Source organism: Saccostrea cucullata, unplaced genomic scaffold (assembly GCF_032062105.1).
Source record: "Saccostrea cucullata isolate Sc308-1 unplaced genomic scaffold, CSIRO_AGI_Scuc_v1 ctg4002, whole genome shotgun sequence".
Taxonomy (NCBI): Eukaryota; Metazoa; Mollusca; class Bivalvia; order Ostreida; family Ostreidae; genus Saccostrea; species Saccostrea cuccullata.
The window spans coordinates 10,140-32,500 of record NW_026931817.1 but is presented as its reverse complement, the minus strand read 5'-3'; the positions used below and the strand labels follow the sequence as shown (position 1 = coordinate 32,500).

Below are 22,361 nucleotides of genomic sequence, written 5' to 3'. Positions count from 1 at the left end.
CAATTTGTAAGCCCAAACATCAATCTGTCAGGTTTTTTAAAAAGTGGGTTTAGCTTTAAAACCTGACTAAATGACTAGCTATAAGAAATTCCAATTTAGAGCATTGACATATACATGTATATCATTCTATTTCTTTATCACCAACCAAGAGCTAGAATTCCAACTTCATCTGAAGTTCATCAATACCATCATCACATTTCTTTCAGTTTTAAGGTTTGGCTATAATTTACCTAATTTTAACATGCTTTAGTTTCTCCATCTTTACTTACTTAACTGATGGGTGTTCGCATTATAAAAACTTACCTGTCTGATGGATGTGAAAGCTTCATATTCTCTTTCCTCTCCGACATCATCACTTACCTGTCTGACATCATCACTGACCTGTCTGACATTATTAATTACCTGTCTGACATCATCAATGACCTGTCTGACATCATCACTGACCTGTCTGACATCATTAATAACCTGTCTGACATTTAAGGGTGAAACGTTTACTGAATTTTGTAAACGTTTAAACGGATAGCAGTAAACGAAACGGTACCGTTTAAACGGGAAATATTCTATGTTGGATTTTTATGGCTACTCATTCATGAAACTCGAATTTAATAATCAATTCTTTCACTTTAATATAAGTATGAGCTGTTATTACAAATTTATTGTTGGTCATTGTGATTTAACCGTAAGAATTTGAGGCGCATTAAATTCATTCACTTACGACCTCGTCACCCAACTGCTTGGTTTGTTTGGTTACCGGACGTAGAAAAAATAATTGTAAAGATGGATCTTTTAATCTCGAAAAAAGTAAAACAGGACCTGCTGAATGTATTGAAACTTTTCAAAGACTTGTGAAAAATGTATTATATTTATTTAATCAAAATATATCAAGTTTTATATTTCAAGTGTCGTAAAACATCGCTAGTATTAGCAACTCGGAAATCGGAATTAATTATGTTAGCCCGTATCGGGTTTTAGATATTTTCATTCAATATGTTTCCGGTTTAGATTGTTGCTTATCAAATGGCCAAAGACGGTGTTTCTTTTGTAAATTATGAAATAAAACAATTTTTTTTGTGTTAAACTTTATTTCTGATAGACATTGATAATGACCTTCGTGTAAACGTTTACTCAAACTGTAAACGTTTAGAGCATATAATCAAAACGTCGCCGTTTACACGTGTAATCGTTTCGCCCTTACTGACATTATTAATTACCTGTCTGACATCATCAATAACCTGTCTGACATCATCACAAACCTGTCTGACATCATCACTTACCTGCCTGATATCATTACTTACCTGCCTGACATCATCAATTATCTATCTGACATTATACACTTATCCACTGGGTGTGAGTGGGATAGCTCTTTTATCAAACCCGCGACAGAGAACTATTCCCCGAGGGCTTGCCCGAGGGGAATAGTTTCTGTCAAGGGTTTGATAAAAGAGCTATCCCACTCACACCCAGTGGATAAGTGTTTTATTATACTGATGTATAATATAATTTCTGAGGTTTGTATTTTTTAGTAGTAAGATAATACTGCAAGAATAATCTGAAAACCTGATGACGTCACAATGCTACTGAAGTCCTTATGACATCATCAGTCAATAGATTTATCGCTGCAAATCAAAATTGGCGGCAAAAATTGCATGAAAATTTCCCGAGGGTGGATAGCAAAAACTAAACCCCGGGATATAGCTTTGCTATGCGTGAACTATTAAAGATAGCTATTTTAATTTTACCTTCTAAACTTTATATAGGAAACATTTTAACAGAAGTATAATAACATCAATTATCTGTCTGACATCATCAATTATCTGTCTGGCACCATCATTTACCTGTCTGGTCTGTGTTAACTTCATAAAAGACTACTTGACTACATCATCACTTACCTGTCTGACATCATCACTTGCCTGTCTGACATCATCACTTACCTGTCTGGTGGATGTTAACCTTAATAATAACTTACCTGACTGACAGGTGTGAGAGCTTCATCATCACTTTGGTCTGTATGCTCCTGATCTGAGTCTGTGTTTATATCTATATAAATTAAAAATTAGTTAAAATTAATCTCAAACATGAAAAGAATATAGCCTAAATAATATCCAAAGTCTATGTAACTTATTTTGACAATTTAAGCCACTGTTATGATTGCAAATTTTCCATTTGATGTTACATGTACTAGAATCATGGACTAAATCTAAAAGCATGTGATAAGTAAGAGAGAGAGAGAATAATAATCTTTGTCAGCTATTTTGATTGTTCTGTATGATTAATTTAACCCCTCTTTTATAAGCTTAAATTTCACAGATATTTCACAATGACTTTCAAATATGTCCCCATTTTTCAGACCAATTCCTCGTAGGAAAAGATTTGATTCAAATCTAAATGTTAAAATCTTTTATCATGTTGTTATGTAGAATGAATGAATGTTCCAACCCCAACACTCCCCCCCCCCCCCCCATCTTCCAATCTCTGAATGAATCCCCTATTATGCCAATCTTTTCTTGAAAATGGTTCTTATAATTCTGAAAACATTTTAAACTTGTTGACTGTTCTTCAAAATTACATAAACACTGATACAAGAATGTGTAAAAAAAAAATCAAAATAGAGCAATAAAAAAAACACTTATTTTTTTCTATTTTGTGACTATGGCATTTATGAATACCTCAAACCCTTTATGAATATGTTGTTGTTAAGGGTTTTTTTTAATGCATCATTATCTCAAAATTACAAAATACATGTATGCATCTGTGAATGTCACTCAGAATGCTGTTTTTCTTTTCCCTGGACAAAACATCTGATATTTATCATGTTTATCAAGTGAGACGTTTGTTTTCAAGTAGCTGCATTCTTCCTAATCTGTAATACTTACGTAATTGTTCCGTACACAACATTGAGGTGGTCGCGGGCGTAGAGGCTGCCCGAGGAAGCATTTCTCCGTTGACCATCTTTGGCGTGAAGGGCTCCATGTGAGTGCCGTTCATCCTTAGGGGACTATCGGAAATGGATTTTTCCGTCCAGGTCTGAGGAACATTTTCCTTTTGTTCATAGTCGGCGTCTTGCTGATCGTAGTCCGTTTCTTGTTCCGAGCTAGAAGATGCCAGATTTAAGGAAATGCTCTTTGGAAGATTTGGCGAGTCCCCTACACTGATTCTCTGCTCCATGACGGGAGCTGACTCTGACCTGAGGGGGGAGGCTGTTTCTGATCTCTCTGGGTGCCTCATTCCTCCTCTCTTCGGAGACTTGCGAGGCGTAGGGGAAGGTTCCCCATCCAAGTCTCTGGGTTTTGATGATTTCTGACCTGTATCCATGGTAACATAGTAAACAATAATTATTTTACTGACTCCTACAACTGAATTGCAAATAAATATTGACATTTTCTACGGTACCTGAAAAATTATTTTTCTGGAGAACTTTTAACACAGAACTACCTACACCGGAATATTTTTTTTCCTCTAAATTTAACATCATAATCTAAATATAAACATTCACTAGTAATGAAATATTATTAAGCTTCATAAGATACTCATTAACGAACTTTTGACAAGCAAGGAAACCGAATTGATAGTAATTAATTAAATAACCTGATGCTTAATCATGTTGATTGAACTACATAAATACTTTATGTAAATCTGGCAAAAGAGTCTACCTACAGTGGCTACACTTGGGAATTATTACTCTGAATCTAAAATCCAATATACTAAGAGGGGGCCAGAATAGTTACATCATGTAAATTTCATGCTGCTGGATCATTTTCAATAATTCAAGAAAAAAACTGTTACTTGTAATAGCCCAATGTTATCATGATTTAATATAAGTTACTTTTAAGTTTATAAAATTTGTTTTCTCAAAAATCGCCCCCACAGTTAAACAAAAATTAAAAAGTAGATAATTTTTGGGAGGGTAGCTAAACAGCTAAATAAAAAATAAATTGAAAAAAAATAATGGGATATAAAACCCCAGTATTTTTTATTTATTTTCAAGTTGTTTACAACACAAACTTTACACTGATTGATCATGTTGATAAAAAAAAATGTTTGGTTCCAATATATGTAATTCTTTGTGGTTATGTAGCTCAGTCACACAAAGTTTTATTAGAAAATGATATGGCACAGTTGTGCATAATGACTGATTGTCAAATGATTTTGTTTGTTACTTTGTGAAGACAATTCAAATTATGGGCAGTTGTTTTCCTGTTTTAAACACATCAGGCTCTAGGGCCACAAAACTCAACCTCAATTTTCATCTCATTCACTTAAAATTTCCATTTTATTTTTCAAGGAAGGGGGAATGCAAAGCCATTTTAAGTATTATTGCAGCATGCTCCTCACCTTATTGAGTTCACTGACCAATTTATGAAATATTTCTTGTAAACCCAAGTATTATTTTGCAAGAGTGAAATCTAAAACTTGTCAAAGTTAAATCTATAATGATTACAGATTCATTAATGTTAACAAACACATATCAAACATGAAATAAGAAGGGAGGGGGATAGGGGGGTGTTTCCATGGCAATCATAACACCAGCAGTCTTAAATATCACATATATGACAGTACATTTACACTATGTACATGTACCTAATTTAAAGGAAATCTTAATTATGATTGAACTTATGTATCTCCTTGCTTATTGAATGTCTTTGGTAATTTATTCTTTCTCAGCATGTAAAACACTTCTAATAAACAATACATGTATATGTTCATTATGCTGATTGATTAAATTTCAGTTGTATATGTTGACTGACAAGAATAAGCAGAGAGATGGCCATAAAACGCAGTTTATGTACTATATGACATTTATCTGGTTATATTTATAGTGTAACTGAAGCTCAGTATGATTGACTGTGTACTACCGGTACTAGAAATATGTGCACATGTGTCAATAATCAACAATTTCAAATAGATGTATATTCTGAATACAAAATATACCTGTACAGAGGTGCATTGTTAACCTAGCATTTTATGCATTTATTAGTTAACACATTCCTGAGGACTGTATACATGGTACATGAAAGTTTTCAATGATTTTATCTTAGTATACACACAGTTTGGACAAAAGGAGCATTTAGAAGTGACTCATAAATATTGACCTAGGTCAGGTTCCTGTAGTGAGATAGCATGAAACTAATTATATCCCAGTGCTACACATATTCTATTACATTTTCCTCCCAGTTTCAAATTCACCCCTGTCACATAGTTCAACAGCCAACACAGGGGGTCTGATGTGTTGTTTTATGTCTTAAATAACGAGTGCGTCCTTAACCAGGTTTTTTCACAGTAGGTCGCATGCCTGTTCGTGTCGGATAATGTTGATGATGAGGGTTTCCAAAGATCCGCCATCTTGAATTTTTCTGGGTAATTTGCAAAAGCTAATCTACTTATAATGAGTGTTATATAAATGTCTTTATTGACCAAGAGTCCATAAACAAAACTATGATGTGTAAATGGTGACCACTGAATTAAAAATGTAAACACGCAGTACGGAGAAACTGTCAAATATATAGAATAAGGCGGCTAATGTTTATTGCTCGAGTGTCATGCTTCGACATTTTTAACATGGTCGGTGAATCTCGAATAACAACCGATTTATGCAGAAATACTCACCCATGATAGAGAAGATCCCACTAACCCGGTATTTTATGTCAGCATATGGGTAAATATATCTCCTTTGCCATCCACATGTTGTGTATACACAGCCGAAAGGAAGTTCTCAAATGTCAACAAACTGTGGACGATTCCACTTCCAACTCGCAAAGGGGGAGTCTAGCATTACGTTTAGAAACTAATTAGCGCGTACTTGATAAATGTCGCATCTGAATCCGCTGATTTTAATTAAAACTCTCACTTTGTGATATTATGTTGAGAAAAACGGGAAGAAAGTGATCGATTAAGTTAATAAAATATATGCAGGGTCCATTATTTTGACACTGTAGTCGTTCTGCACTTGTGGGGTTCTTAAAACCAATGGGCCGGGGATATATGCAGACAGACAAGACTTACAGCGAAAATGTTACTAGAAATTTTGATTGCTGGAATTGTTATAATATTAACCTTGATAGTATTCAGACTTGGATCTTTCCTATACAAGTGGTATGTATATATTTTACTTTTTCGTTCGTCCGGTAGGAGGTAACCCATCGGTCAACGTAAGCCAGCTGTTAAACGTTCGGGGCATTTAAACTCTTTCTATCTATAGAGTTTATTTTATATAAGATCTCAATTCACATCTTTATTGTAAATATAATATGCTGCCTAAATTGGTGAATTATTACTCAGATTCTTTATTTTCTTTTTCATTTTTTTGTTCAGATACCGATAAAACATAATTAATTAAGCTTTTCAAATTTCTAATTTATTAAAAATATAAATTAAATGTAAAAACTGTAGCATAGCAAATGATAGAAACTGGACTCCACGGGGTTTCGTCATCGATGAACATTTTTTTTTATATATATTAGGATTTAATTTTAGAGCATAAGGGTAAATAATATCGTGAGTGCGTGAAAAAAAAATTTCCATTCAGTTTTCAAACATTCAACAATATATATATATGTATAATGGTCCACGTGTAAACGCACCCAGGGCTAGATCATAACATATGTCGCTTAGATTAACAATGTCATTTTTCATAATATAAGAAAAAGACAAGGGGGCTAGTATTTGCACTTTAAATATTATACTTTCTCAACAATTTTATGTAAATTCAAAAATATATAATATATAATAAAAATGAACAAAAGAAGCTGTGATTACAATTCTTGCGATTTTTTTAAAATTAAGACATACGAGTGTAATTATATATTATAATATTTTCATGTACATGCAAAGAAATGAAGAATATATATATAAATACCAAATAAAAATATTAAATAATAACCTTTTTGAACAAAGGGGGGGGGGGGCTAGGATGAGGATGATTGGGCCCCAAGGAATGCGTGTACCTCTCCTTAAAGATATAAATGCTTAGATCGATAAAGACCATAGATGTCAACGGAAAAAGTTTGTCAGGAAATGAAAATGCAGCATGTATTGCTTTTTTCTGATTAAGGATATGAAGACCTTCTTTCGCAATAAAGGCTGCATGGCTACAGTCCCAGAGAATCGATAGGAGTTTTTATGACATTTTGTACATTTGTACATGTATATTATATACATGAATATAGTGTTCATTATCACCCTAAAGGATTAAGTCATTGCCGATCGAGATTTGCTTTCAGTAAAAAAAAATCTTGTTATTTAATACTAATTTTATACTATCGTTTTAAATTTACTGGATGGAGGCATGCGCTGATCGAGGAGGGGAGGGGAAAGAATTCAGGCTTCCTGGGGATTTTCGGAGGTTGTTAAGGTTCATAAACCCTCTGCTTACACATATAAAAAGTTGCTTGAACGTTAATCATTTTCCAAAAGAAATGTATTTTATAAGTAAAAATTATAGCATAGCTCAGCTATCTTGAGAAGGCAAAATTAGACAAAATTAAAGACACTTCAACTTGACAAATCTATAAAGGAATAATAGACATTTATGTCATTAAGAGTTATCTCTCTTATCAGAGGATCGATGAACTTTAAATGTACACAGTGAAGTAAATAAAATAATATTACCTCCTTCCTTTAAGTTTTAGAACACATATACATGTATCATCAATCTTAATATGTCGCGGTGAAGAAAATCCGCTCATCCCCATGCACCATATAGATTGAGAGAGCACATGTCAATTCTTAATTTATTACGTATATATAGCTACTGTATTGTAAGGATCTGATCTGATTTATTCATTATTTACAGGTCAACAAGGCGTCATCAAGTCCCACCGGATGTGGTCATTCTGTATCAAATCGGCAGAGGTCCATTTGCACCAAGTGTCTCCCCCTTTCCTTTAAAATTGGAGACGTTTTTACGGATGACGAAAACTCCATACGTTGTGAGTATATGTGCAGATTGAGAGGGGAAGGGGGTCAGAGTTCTTAAATTTCTAAGTAAAGTAACAAAACAATGATCAAAATGACCTTAGGTCTTTGAATTTCTGATTGACAATATCTATTTAGATTTTGGAGATCGAAAATTGAACTATAGGTACACGACTATAATAGTCGTGTACTAGCTTATTTTAATTTTCAAATAAAAATCAGTAAACGACATAATATTAAACACACGACAGAGTCTGAGACATCTATTTCATATCCGGATACTTTGCTAGCAAAAAAAGTCATTGTTTTACCTTTGAAAATTTGTTCCTATTCAAAATTTTACGAAAAAAGTCCAACATTTCTAATGTTTTGCTGAGCGGGCATAAAAAATCGATGTTGGACCGCTGAGAGAGATGTTGGACCGGTCGATGAGATGTTTGACCGCTTACGTCACAGAATGGGCAGAGCTTAATCTCATTTTCATTCGTTGTTGTTAACAATTAATGGAACTGAGATTACATCACATTTATTGACTGAGTTCGAGGGCAACATGCGTTTTGTCGGGCCTAAGAACCAAACTGTCTGCCTGAGGCCGTTATTCGAATGTATAATTTCAACCTAAAAACGACACTAGTCTTGAGGATAAATTTTATGGCTTCAACTTTTCCTCTTTTACTAGTAGTATTTATAAATACCATCATCACCTCATCACCTCCATAAGAAGCTTACCGTTATTATGCTTATGTGACTGTCTCCCATTTGAATCGAAATGCAAGAACATGCTCTACATACGAACAATTTCCTAATCAAAATGAAACAAATTATAGATAAATAAGTTGATGAAAACAACAGTCTCGTTTATCATCATCAATACGTCAATTACATGTACAGTATATGGTCGATACAATGGCCTAGTTAGCAAATGAAATCTATCGTCAAGTCGAACGTTGACTGACTTTTTTCTATGAATTGTTAGCTCATTTTCCCACAATGAATTGTCTACGAATCTTTTTCCGTTGATCGATCAAGGAGCACAAGGGATTGGACCGCTTTCGCCTTCAGGGCATCTGATCCCAACTCTGATGTTTTTTAGAGATCCGTGTCTGCTCTGCTCCCAATATCTATTGGCTTGATTGTTGTTTTTATCTTGATATTTCACTCATGATTGACAAAAAATAATAAGAATTCAAAGTTCTGTGTTTCTGGCACGTGGAATCTTCACAGTGTCGAGGTTTGTGATAATTCATATACCTCTTCACAAACCCTTGACAAAAGTTGGGTTTGTGGTTTTACATTACGCAGGGTTAAGTACATGTATTATTAACAAATAACAATCATTGAGAATATTTTGAAGATCATTAAATTTTCGCGATACCTTATTTTCGCGAGATAGTTATTGACTCTTGGGACAAACGGTTTACGAATTGTAGTTACTATATATAATCTGAAGGAATATTTATTAATTGTAGGCGAGAATAAAATTTTCGTGAGAACACTGTCTCGCGTAATTACACGAAAATAAAGTTCTTGCAAATAAAAAAGATTTACTAGTAAATACAAAATTTAGTTGTCATATTGTGAATTTTGTATCTACTCCCACCCGGTAAATTCAAAATTTACAACACGACACTTTTAAAAACCAATCTCCGATATTTCATTGGAGGTATTAGTAGTCACAAATCCTACGAAATAGGTAATTTTTGAAGACAAGTCATATTTTTCCCTAAACTTTCCTGCAGGGAAGCCCGTTTTCTTATTTGGACCAGTCGTAGACAGGGAACAAATGAAACAGTACATAGCTTCCTGGCCCGACTTTTTAAAAACGATTTTTGTCAAGGATTTGTTTAGAAGACTAATACCGGGTATCATAAAACCTTGATACTGGGAAGATGCCACATGGAGCCTGTGATTACCGTTTATGAAAATGGCATAGATACAACAAATGTAGTAAGAAAAGGATGAAAGGCACCCAGGAGATTTCAAATTATTTTAAGCCTATTCCAGTGCGTTTTTTTTTTAGGGTGGGCGGAGGTGGGGAGAGGAGGGTACATGTACGTTGGCGAAATCAACCCAAACCTCGATCATAATTTAAAGCTAATAATAAAGAATTATGAGTAATCTATCAAATAGGTTTATACTTTTGAAATGTCTACACTAGAAAAGAACTTTTCATTCAGTTTAAATTTTACCACAGTCAAAGACGAAATTCTGATAATGATTGCTGAATAAATTCTTGTTTGGAAAAGAAACTTGAATATCGCTATCTACAAATACCCGGTATATTAAAAGCTAAGATCGATCAACATGCAATGAAAAGTATACTTATACATGAACGTGAATAAAATACCTTTATTAAAGTAATACGTGCATAAAATTGTTGTGAATTGATCTCTCTATGTAACACATGCATATATTTTTTTACTACATGTATATATTTTAGAGTAGCAAAAACTTTTTTTAAAAATTACGCTATCACATAACTGTGAATTTATTGTTGTTTCAGAGGAATTTTTTTATGTTCACACTAATAACAACTTCAACATGTGTGATGAAAGTTACAGAATATTTTATTCACCGCTACAATCCAATGCTATACCCTTTTTGTACAAACATATACAATAAACTAAATCGGGTTACTATGCGTGACACCTCATTTTTAAAGTGTGAATTCCATGACTTTTTCTTTATGATATCAGACTCCAGAATAACACTATAATAATGCTTAAATCGATTTGAAATTCAATGTTTCAAACAATTGTACATGTTTATTTGTCGGGTTTTTTTTTTTTTTTTTACATCGAAGGGCAAAATCATTATAATGTATTTAGTCGCGCTTTTTCTCCGTTATATCGCGATTGTTGCGATCTATACTAATATTGCGGAAATTTTGTGTTTTGCGAAAAGTTCGAGAAAAATTGGCAAAACGTCGCGTTAAAACACGAAGAAATATTTATTTACGTTATCAAATTGAGTTCAATAAACTTTCGTAGAATTTAAAGAAAAAAACATTATGCCGTGGGAATTTATAGGCAGGAATTGAAATTTTAAAGATATATGTCATCCAATTAAATACAAAGGTACAAAATTAAAGCAACTTTTAACTTTAGTCTAATCGGGGAAAAGAAATCTTCAATTAACCTACGCTATGTTAAAATCACGAATTGTACAAAACAGACTCACTTGAAATTTTATGATGGCAATTCAGTTTTTTTTTTAGTCACCCGTTTCTAATTAGTAGAGATAAAGATATAGTAGGTTGCAACCAGATGTTTCACAAAATTATATAATCTAATGCTAAAACCGATTTCAAATTCAATGTTTCAAACAATTGTACATGTTGTTTATTTGACGGATTTGTTGTTGTTTTACATCGAAAGGCAAAATTATTCTATTATATCCGGGTTCTTTTTGCGTTATATACGAGGGACGTTCAATAAATAATGTCATTAGCTCGATGTCATACAGCATATAAATCATATGATTAAGCTTGACGTTCTCTCATTATAAAATCTTTCATGAATTGATAACAGTTTATGTGACCACTTTTCATCGCATTATTTCATTGCTGGAAGCTGGAAAACAAGGGCTAGTCGAGACACTGCATTAAAAATAAATGGTCAAGAATCAGTAAACTAGAGTAAAATTAAACGCTTCATTTAAGCAGCTGTAAAACTTGTTAATATCCCAAAAATATATTTAACTGAAATATGTGAAATTTACAGCAACCAATGTCTGTTTTATACACACATGAACAGGTGGATTTCAGTAAAGAAAAATTATATAATGGGCTTCAAAACTGGGTACCGTCCTTGGCAACAAGGACATACAACAACCAATATATATAGACATCATTTTTGGGGTAGTTCACTCTGTTTTAAAGAAACATTTGATAGTAAAAAGTTTAATACTCAAAGGCCACCCCATATTTTGAAAAATGAGTGAAAACGTCAGCGTGTAGGAATGCCTAAAAAATTATTTTTAAAAAATCAAAAATTGTACTTATCCACATTTTTCTGAAATTCAAATAGATAATGAAACTTGAACATGTTGAATACATTTTGCTTTAAACCCTCAAAACAAATTTACAATAAGATGCACTTGACAAAAATGCAAAGTCCTAAGAAGAACAAAGACTTGCAATGGCACAACAACAGTTTTATATGCTATTTCCTTAAATATTAGCGGTCTTGTTCAAATTCATATTCGGGGAGGAAGCTCAATTTCTGGAGGAGTCTATTTAACAAATTTTTGCAAAAAAATTGAAAGGTTTATGAGAGGAAGGAAACAGAATGAGGAGTCCACTTCATGACAGCGTCCAAACCCACAGGCCATGAAGAGTAAAGGAGTTTTGGGGATAAACAGAGGGTTAATGTTTTGTCACACCAACAAAATTTGCCAGATCTTTCAAACTTTGACTTGTTTCATTTCCCAAACTTAGAAAAACAACCATCAGAAAGAAAAAAAACAAGTACAGCAAATCATAGGATATGCCATATTCCAGTATACAAAGGGTCATGCTCATAAATGAGTTCTAAAAACAATTAGAAATTGAATAAAAATGTTACGGACATGTTTTTTAATCAAAAGAGAATATTTTAATTAAATCATGAAGACTAAATTGTAAAAAAAAAAAAAAAAAAAAATTTGTGTCTTTTTTCGAGTCCCAATGACATTATGTATTGAACGTCCCTCGTACATGTACAGTGTATTGCGATTGTTTCGCGTTATACTAGCATCGCGGTAATTTCGTGTTTCGCGAAAAGTTCGCGTAAATTGACAAAACTTCGCGTTAAAACACGAAAACATATTTATTTACGTTATCAAATTGAGCTCAATAAGCTTTCGTAGAATTAAAAAAAAAACATAATATAAAATATGCCGCGGGAATTTAAATGCATGAAGTGAAACTTAAAAGAAACATGTCATTTACAATTTAATACAAAGATGCATAATTTAAGCAACTTTAAAACTTTAAAAGACAAAAAGGGGAAAAATAAATCTTCAATTAACCTACGCTAGGCACGAATTCTACTAAACCGACTTTTTATTATGGCAATTCAGTTTTTTAGACACCCATTTTCTTAATTAATAGAGATGATAGTATAGTAGGTTGCTGGCGTTATGCAACCAGATGTTTCACAAATAATGTCATAAGATCAAGAACCACAAACGTTGGGAAAATCTATATTTAGTTTGGTGGTGGGGGAAAATCAATCGTTTGTGACAGGGAGAAAATGAAAACAGATAAATATATCAGGAAATCTACGTCGGGGAATCCCCTGGGTACAATATATATATATATATATATATATATATATATATATATATATATATATTCAAAAAATTATTTTTCCTTGGTATAGGGATAAAATAAAATCCAAATTCAAATGATAAACTCAAACTTTTATCTAAAGCGCTTTCGCCCCATGCGGGCTCATCAGTAGATTTGAAATTGTAAACAAGTTACATTATGACGTCATTCTCGTGACGTTATGTAGGCAACGTTATACATAATGATTGTGACGTAATAATAATCACAGTTCAATGAGGCGCACAGATAAAGTTTTACAGTTCATCTGATCAAAGTTAAGCGCCTATTATAAATGTACAATAATGGAGACATTTTATATAAAATGTACATAATAAAATAATTTGATATAAATTCCTTTTAGCAGTTCAATTTTGGTTTAAACAGATTTATAAAATATTGTTCTTTGGCTTTCCGTAATTGTTCATTTTCCTCTTTTATTTTGTAAAAAGGAAATATATAAAAATGTCCTTTGCCACAAGAATCAAAGTGTTCACTACATTGCGTGTTTCGTATGGTCGGATCCTTAATCTGTTGTTTGTGCACGCGAACACGATCGGCTAATTTGGTTCCGGTTTGTCCTATATAATTTTCCTCACATGTAGGACACGTCATACAGTATATAAGGTTTTTAGATTTACACGTCATAGAAGATTTAACGTCAAACTTCATTCCGTTTTTAAAAATAATGGTTTGGCCGGTTTTTAAAAATTGACAAGAATGGGGACAAAAGTCGCCCCTACCTACGCAACTCTCGTTTTAGGCTTTCTGGAGGAAAAACTTTTTTCAGAATGCAAAACATTTTTTGGAGAGGATTTTGGTACATACATTGAAAGAAACTGGAAACGTTACTTAGATGACTGTTTTATTTTTTGGACAAAATCTCTACAAGATCTACAACAGTTTAACAGCATTCTAAATCGGCTCCATGAAAGTATGCATTTTACAATGGAAATCAGCGAAGACAGATTGCCATTTTTAGACATTCTTATTATAAAAGAGGGAAGGAAAATCATAACGGATCTCTATTACAAGAGCACAGACTCCCATCAATATTTGATTTTCAACTCATGTCATCCCTCCCATACTAAACGAAACATCCCATTCAATATGGCCAGGCGAATTTGTACTATTGTTATTGATGAGGAGCGCAGAAATACAAGACTATGTGAACTAAGAATTTTTCTTTCTAGACAAAAATATCCATCAAAATTAATTGAGGCTGCTATACAAAAGGCAAAGGAAATACCCATTAACGAATTACGTACTATTAGACATCACGAAGAGGAGAGCAACGAAAAGATCCCTTTTGTTCTAACCCACAACCCAAGAAATCACAACATCTTTAAAACTGCCAAACAATTTTTCCCTATTATTCAACAATCAGAAACATTAAGGGACCTTATTAAACCAGAGGATATACTACACAGCAGGCGTCAACCTCCCAATTTGAAAAAGATTCTTACCACTGCCAAATTTACATCGAACCCCGAGAAACCGATGGTTTCTAAGTGCGAGGATCCACGATGCGGAACCTGTCAATTTTTAAAAACCGGCCAAACCATTATTTTTAAAAACGGAATGAAGTTTGACGTTAAATCTTCTATGACGTGTAAATCTAAAAACCTTATATACTGTATGACGTGTCCTACATGTGAGGAAAATTATATAGGACAAACCGGAACCAAATTAGCCGATCGTGTTCGCGTGCACAAACAACAGATTAAGGATCCGACCATACGAAACACGCAATGTAGTGAACACTTTGATTCTTGTGGCAAAGGACATTTTTATATATTTCCTTTTTACAAAATAAAAGAGGAAAATGAACAATTACGGAAAGCCAAAGAACAATATTTTATAAATCTGTTTAAACCAAAATTGAACTGCTAAAAGGAATTTATATCAAATTATTTTATTATGTACATTTTATATAAAATGTCTCCATTATTGTACATTTATAATAGGCGCTTAACTTTGATCAGATGAACTGTAAAACTTTATCTGTGCGCCTCATTGAACTGTGATTATTATTACGTCACAATCATTATGTATAACGTTGCCTACATAACGTCACGAGAATGACGTCATAATGTAACTTGTTTACAATTTCAAATCTACTGATGAGCCCGCATGGGGCGAAAGCGCTTTAGATAAAAGTTTGAGTTTATCATTTGAATTTGGATTTTATATATATATATATATATATATATATATATATATATATATATATATATATATATATATATATATATATATATATATATAGGGAACGTGGATGCTAAAATGTACTCGAGTTAACCGATTTTGTTTTATTTATGGTCTTTCTCGTTGCTGAGTCTAGTTCATCAGTATACTTTACATCTGAATTACATGTATTATAAGTGTAAATATCACTGAAAATTCTAAGAACATGTTCTTTTCTTTATTGAAAGATAAAACAACTGACATGTTAAGAATATTGAATCAGAAATTTTTACTTGAAATTAACATTTTCAGAAAATTTACAAATTTATGTTTAAATCGATATTTTCTCAACTGCACATACATGTACATGTACTGCACTATGTAAAAAGAAACACTGCAAAGGATTTCCTTAATTATAAAAGATTTCCCAAATTATAAAGAAACATGCATTTTGGAAACGTGGTTTGAAATTATCTAGGCTAGTTTTTTGATGATTACGAAGATGCGCACGACAAGGTTAATCGATTTCTTCATGAATGCTTATTTGTAGAACGATCACTCGGGAAAGTTTTCCTCCAAAAGAAAAACACCTTGGATAGAGTATGACGGGAAATCTATAGCCGATTCCCAGTTCTGCATTGATTATATCAAGAAAAAAAGAGGCGTGGACGTTAATGGCGACCTGTCTCCCTCAGATCAAGCAGTGGCCAGAGCGTTTCAAAAGATGACTGAAGAAAATCTATATTGGTAAAATGTCTTTCATTTCTATATAATAAGCTAATTCAGATAATCTGTGTCCTTCAGAAAAAAAGAGAGCATGCGCGGATCTAGAAGGATCAAAATGAGGGGGTACTTTAATTAAGAGGGCCAGGCGAGGCAATATGGAGTTATGGTAGAAAAATTTCATCGCAAAAGATCATAAACTTTTTAAAATATCGCCCGGAAATAAAAGTTAAACACACAGACAGAATATATGAATTTACGACCTTGAACTTTGAACGTTTGACCTCAAAATCAATAGGTTCTTCTTGGACCATAGAGAGTTTTAATATAAAATTTCACTGCAAAATCTCACAGGCTTCTTCGCGCGGAAAATGTTAAAACAGACAGAATTTTATGAATTCAACGACCTTGACCTCCGGGGGGGCTGTTTGAATCTCACCTTTTAATTCTTATTAATATTAAAAATTTGAACATTTTTTTTAATTGGTCTCCAGTTAAATGCGACAAGGCAGAGTTTATTTTTTTATTTCCGTCTTGTTAACGAACACACTTCCGTCTTGTTGAACGAACACACTTTATCAGCAGACATTTTGACTGTTTTGTCAGCAATGACTTACATGTAAACCTGTCTGACGCAAGTACAACAGCAAAATGTACATATTAACAGCTAATTTCATAATTATTTACTGATTTATTATAAATCTCGCTTGTTTTAAATGAGATGATTTCCTGAAAAAAAAATCACGCCTGCTAAAACTGTGATAAGTAGTGTGACCCATGGGCCTCTTGCTCCGTTCTATATTTGCGCTTCACATTGCATGGATGAGTTTTCCGTGCAATCAAAAAAATTGAGATGTCTGAAAACGCCTTTTTAAGTAGGATGGGTAAAAAATTATACTGAAAGAGCAGCGGGCCATTGTAATCCACTATAATTCTCATGTATTTTACATGCATGTCGGTTATTATGTAAATAGGCGACAAAGCACAACCAATGTAATGGAATGTAAATGATACATAATGAGATTCTACAATGTTACAGGACAATGTGCATTGAAATGTTCGGCGAGGACACATCAACAGTAGAGAAGGTTATACCGTACAAAGGGCTGAAACTCTGGCTCACCATTTGGTTCCTCAAGCGCGTCATCAAGAAAGAGACGTGGGGCCATGGTATAGGCCGACACACCCCGGACGAGGTCTGGTCCATAGCTGTGGATGACATGACTGCAATATCTAACTTTCTTGGTAATATATAAATAGTTTAAATTTTATTTTAATTTTAAAATTTCTCACTTCTAAAAAAGGGCTTGTTAAAGGTCGTTATATAATTACATAATTTAACATTATTATAAAAATAAATTGTGTGGATTTTATTTTCATTTCAGGGGACAAGGAGTTTTTCATGGGATCTGAGCCTAGCGAAGTAGACTGTGCGATGTTTGGAATGTTAACCATGATAATATTGAACATGCCGAACTCAAAACATGATAGATATGTTAGAGGTGGGTAAAAAGTTATAAACCCCACCCGCTGGAAGTAGGATATATTAATTTTGGTCCGTCTCTCCATCCGTCCTGTCGTCTTTCTGTCTGTATTTTTGACTCACCCACCCACTTTAAAGAAAAAGAAGAGCATGCGCAGGTCTACTGGGTGGGGGCGGGGCAGAGGGAATTATGGTAAAAAAAAAATTTCAAAAGCTTCTTAGATATCACCCGGAAATGAAGGTTTTGAAGCACTCAGAATGTATGAATTTACGTCCTTGACCTTTTAACCTCAAGATAAATAGGGGTCTTTCTTAGGCCACAGGAAGCTGAGGAATACCATTTCAACGTAAAGGCTTCTCGAGATATCGTGCGGAAATTAAAGTGTTTAAATAGATTTAAATTTATGAATAGGGAGCTGAAGTATAAAATTTCACTGCAAAGGGCCCTCGAAATATCGCGCTGAAATGAAAGTGTTTAAACAGACAACATTTATGACTTTGACCTTTGACTATTCGACCTCAAAATAAGAAGGGGTCTAGCTTCCTAAGATAGAGAGTTTTTATGTAAAATGTCTGCAAACACTCAAAAAGCTTCTCGGGATATCTTACGAAACAAAAGTGTTACAGACAGAAAAACAGACGGATGGATGAAAGGCAGACCAAAATTAATATCCCTCATTTTCAGTGAAAGCGGGGAGCAAAAATATGCTAGATTTCTTTAATGACTACCCGGGTATACCTGTCTTGTCTCTGGAGACCACGTCCGCGAAAATTCTGATGGAATTCCAATGGGTATTAATTATACTCCATTATTGATTGACCTGACAAGCAGGACCTATTTTGTTAAAAAAAACTCTTGAGAGTAGAAAAATAATGCTGTTGACTTCCATTCGATTGATTGGTTGGTTGTATGTTATTTTACGTCTCATTCAAGAATATTTCACTCATAGACATAAATGTATGCCAGTGGAGAGTTTCAAATTGAGACCTATAATCGGAATTTAGCAGTTATGCAGTGAGGGATTTTCATCATATTAACGCTTACCGTTTTATGGGACCTCGGTTTTTTTGGTTGTTTTTACGACTTTTTCTGCAGATACAGGCCATCGTGTGCGTTGTCTCGTATTTTAACTTGCTTTATAAAAAGGGATACTTACTTTTCCTCGGCACCTGATTCCACCTCTGGTGTTTAACGTGCCCCGTGTTTCTGTTGAATCATCATTCGATTTGTACTAGGGCTGTGTATTGAGCAAAAAATTTCGATACGATACGATACAATATTTTTTATAGCGATATGCGATATATTGGATACTATAAAAAGTCCATCAAAAAAGGCTTATAAATCATTTAATGCATGTTTTTCATAAAAATTAAAGTGTTTTATTATCCATTTCAAAGTTCTTGTCTTGTTGTCTTTACAACTAACACTTCAAATTAAAACTCTTAATGACTGTTAAATCAAAATGTTAAAATAAAATTGTCTATGTTTTTGTAATAATTCTAAAAACTGTGTTATTTCCTTAATAATTATTTGATTATTGAACAGTTTTAATTCAAAGAAGTGAAATATGATCTTTGGTGATTGAGATTCCCATCTTTTTAACAGAATTAGAAGAAAAAATGCCTGTCCGATACGTATTGGAAGTTGTTTTTCGATACGATATGTTTCTTGAATATCGATACGTATCGATATATTGATACAGCCCTAATTTGTACGACTAATTAATACTCGTATTGATTAATCGTCATCACATTTTTTTTCATTCTACTCACTACATTGTGAGATATGACAAACTGCTAATTATTGTACTTTGTCAGTATTGAAAGGTATTATATAGAGTGTATAATAGGCTGCTCTTCATGAGAATCATTATTGAAAATCAGTCATATATATTTCACTGTATGCAAAGTGAACATAGCATATCTGTAGTGGGTAAGTGTACGCGAGAGGGGGGGGGGCTATTTACTAATAATTTAATTTCACTTGTATCAAGCAATTTCATTGGCTGAATCATTCAGAGGAACATGTAATATTTTGTATAACATAACTTGCCTACGTCACAATGAGTTACGTCAAAAACGTATTACTCCGCTTGACGTTACTTTTATAATAATACTCAATTTGTAGCCTTTTTCCGGAGGAAAAATTGTCTCATTGTCTACACTGAAATTAAATTATAAAGAATGAAGTTTATTACAACTTATGTTATACGATATAACATAACTTGGAACAATTCACGTTTTTTTTTATAAACCGCTTCGCGGTTCATAAAGCGTAAACTGCCCCAAATTATGTTATATCGTATAACAAAAGTTGAAATAAGCTTCATTCCTTAAATAATATAATGGTCTACTCGCCGCGAACCACTCATTTTGTTTTGTATTTGTAGAGAATATTTTCCTCAGTCGCAAAAATAAACCGTCGTGGATTGATTTCAAACCGACGAATCGCGCATAAAAGATGACGCGAATAATAGTTGGTTTAAATTACAGATCCATATACATAAATCGTATTTAGAATGCCAGTGGAGTACTTTCCTTTACATAAATGTTGATATTTTTTTCTTTCAGAAAATTTACCAAACATAGTTCGTTACTGTGAACGGATGAAACAACGATTTTGGCCTGATTGGGAAAGCCATATTCTAACAAGCAGCAAGTACGAAAATGATGACGGGAAAATTTATTTCAATTCACCAGAAGAAAGATCCTAAATATAGTTTTAGAACCTAAATATAGCTATGGCTATTGTATTGGAAATTCTACCATCAAGGATTTGGTTTGGAAACCAAAATATTGTTAAGTCCATGCGCAAAGTAACATGACCTCAAATTTTTGAGTCCAGAAGTTACCATTTGACCAAAGGTTGTAAATGTTTGAGGTTTTACTGTATTTTAACATTTTACAATTTTTCACTGAAATGTTGTTAAGTGTACTAAATTCATTGGCCATGTTGTGATTCATTTTCATAAAGCTCATATGAGCTTTTGCCCCAGAATCAATTTTTCCGGATGGGCTGGTGGGATTTGTCCGGTGATATTTGCTTCCATTTTATTTTTTTGTTCAGAACAGAACAACTCAAAGCAAGCAAACTTCACACAAAGCATCTTTCAATGAAAGGTTTATTTACAATTTCGCATAGCTGCAGATCTGTAGCGTTATGGTTTTATATATTTGTCTTTGACCATAACGCTACAGATCCCTTAATGCAAAAAGGTTATTGACAAGGTTAAAGTTTTTGCGGACAAAAAGACAGACAGATGGACAAACAGGCCAAAAACTACAGAATATACCTCCGAATCTTCGATTACGGTGGCACAAAAATTGTAAGAAACAAAGATTTTGTTCGGCTGAAGATGCACCATTTTAATCCCTATAATTTTCTTGTGTATCGATAATAAATGTACATTTTTATCATATGGTTTGTTTCGGTTGTAAAGTCTGTAAAAAAGACATAGACAGTTTCTGATGCTTACAATTCGAACGATACTAAAGAAAATATTTAAATTATAGTATTGCTAAGGGTTTTTTTCTTAAGCATAAGGAAAAAAATATATGGTATCTTTTCTCATGAATAAGAGATCTAAAATTGTCCAGTCCAGAGTTAATACTGAGTAAATAGAATATAATACTCAGTATACAGTAAGCTGACCATAGTACTGTAAATAAAAGAAGACAGTAAAATCTACAACTTGACAATATTGTTATTGTCAAATAATTGGTTACGAAGGCCCTAAGTACTGTGTACTTGTACTATTCATAAAGATGGTTTAGGTGGTTATAACAAAAATGGTTTATGAATATTTGTAAACAAATTAAATTGACTCGATTATAATCATTGTGTTTGTTTTACTTTTTCTCATGAATTTTTCACCCATAATGGAGAAGCAACCTTGCTTTTTGAGTGCTGCAAATTTGGACCTGCACTCGGTCCTTTTAAACAAGTATAAGGAATCATTTACGTGCCAGCACCTACTGCGACTAGGATCAGGGACATCGATTTTTACGGTCTCATCAGAAGGACCAGTCTTCACGTCCTACAGTGGGATTCGAACACGCCACCTAAGGATAAACTTCTTACTCCGTGACTATAATGCATACCACTTTGCCACGTGCATGGGCGACCAGTTATGACCAAAAATTAAGTACTGGTTTTAATTTAAATGCTGAGTATTTTATTTCTTTAAAAAAAGCAGTTAAATATAATCACATAAACATACTATAAAAAAAAATTATAGTGTAAGATTGATTGATTGATTGTATAACGTCTCTCTCGAGAATTTTTCACTCATATGGAGACGCCACCACTTGCCGGTGGAGGGCTACAAATTTTGTCCTAAACTTGGCACTTAGGGCCATTGAGAAGGGAGGGATCTTTTTCGTGCCAGCACCTACTGCAACACGGTAACTCGGTTTATACTGTAGTGTCTCATCCGAAGGACCGGTCACCACGTCCCACAGTGGGATTCGAACCTGCGAGGATCAACTGATAGTGTAAGAAGTATACATGTTAATGAATTCTTAATAAGTTGCAAACATCAACAACAATCATTCAAGGCCCCGGATGAAAAAAGTCTTACCCATGGACTCCAAAACAAAATCTTTTTACTCCTACACATCCTTAAGGAAAACTAAGTGGAACATAGAAACTCTGTAAAATGTGAGGGTGTTTTCATTCCGCCAAAGCAGGGATCTTCTGCCATGACGCGTACTACACAAAATTGTAACATTATAATAGTGGACATTTAC

General features: G+C 33.5%; 1 protein-coding gene and 1 pseudogene across 1 annotated transcript; one reads left to right on the top strand and one right to left on the bottom strand.

The window, feature by feature from the left end:
- LOC134233607 (actin-binding LIM protein 3-like) overlaps positions 1–5,756 on the bottom strand; it is a 19,548-nt pseudogene extending 13,792 nt beyond the window's left edge.
- Positions 5,757–5,834: 78 nt separating this feature from the next.
- LOC134233606 (failed axon connections homolog) lies at positions 5,835–20,714 on the top strand. Its single transcript, XM_062715588.1, has 6 exons — positions 5,835–6,090; positions 7,790–7,925; positions 15,957–16,153; positions 17,169–17,374; positions 17,515–17,631; positions 20,184–20,714. The coding sequence occupies exons 1-6, from the start codon at positions 6,008–6,010 to the stop codon at positions 20,324–20,326; spliced, it is 882 nt and encodes a 293-aa protein (XP_062571572.1). The 5' UTR covers positions 5,835–6,007; the 3' UTR covers positions 20,327–20,714.
- The last annotated feature ends 1,647 nt before the right edge of the window (positions 20,715–22,361 follow it).

Coding starts and splice junctions, on each gene's coding strand:
- LOC134233606 (XM_062715588.1), top strand. CDS start 6,008: ATGTTACTAGAAATTTTGATTGCTGGAATTGTTATAATATTAACCTTG. Junction 6,091..7,789: donor GGATCTTTCCTATACAAGTG/GTATGTATATAT, acceptor CATTATTTACAG/GTCAACAAGGCGTCATCAAG. Junction 7,926..15,956: donor TGACGAAAACTCCATACGTT/GTGAGTATATGT, acceptor GCTTATTTGTAG/AACGATCACTCGGGAAAGTT.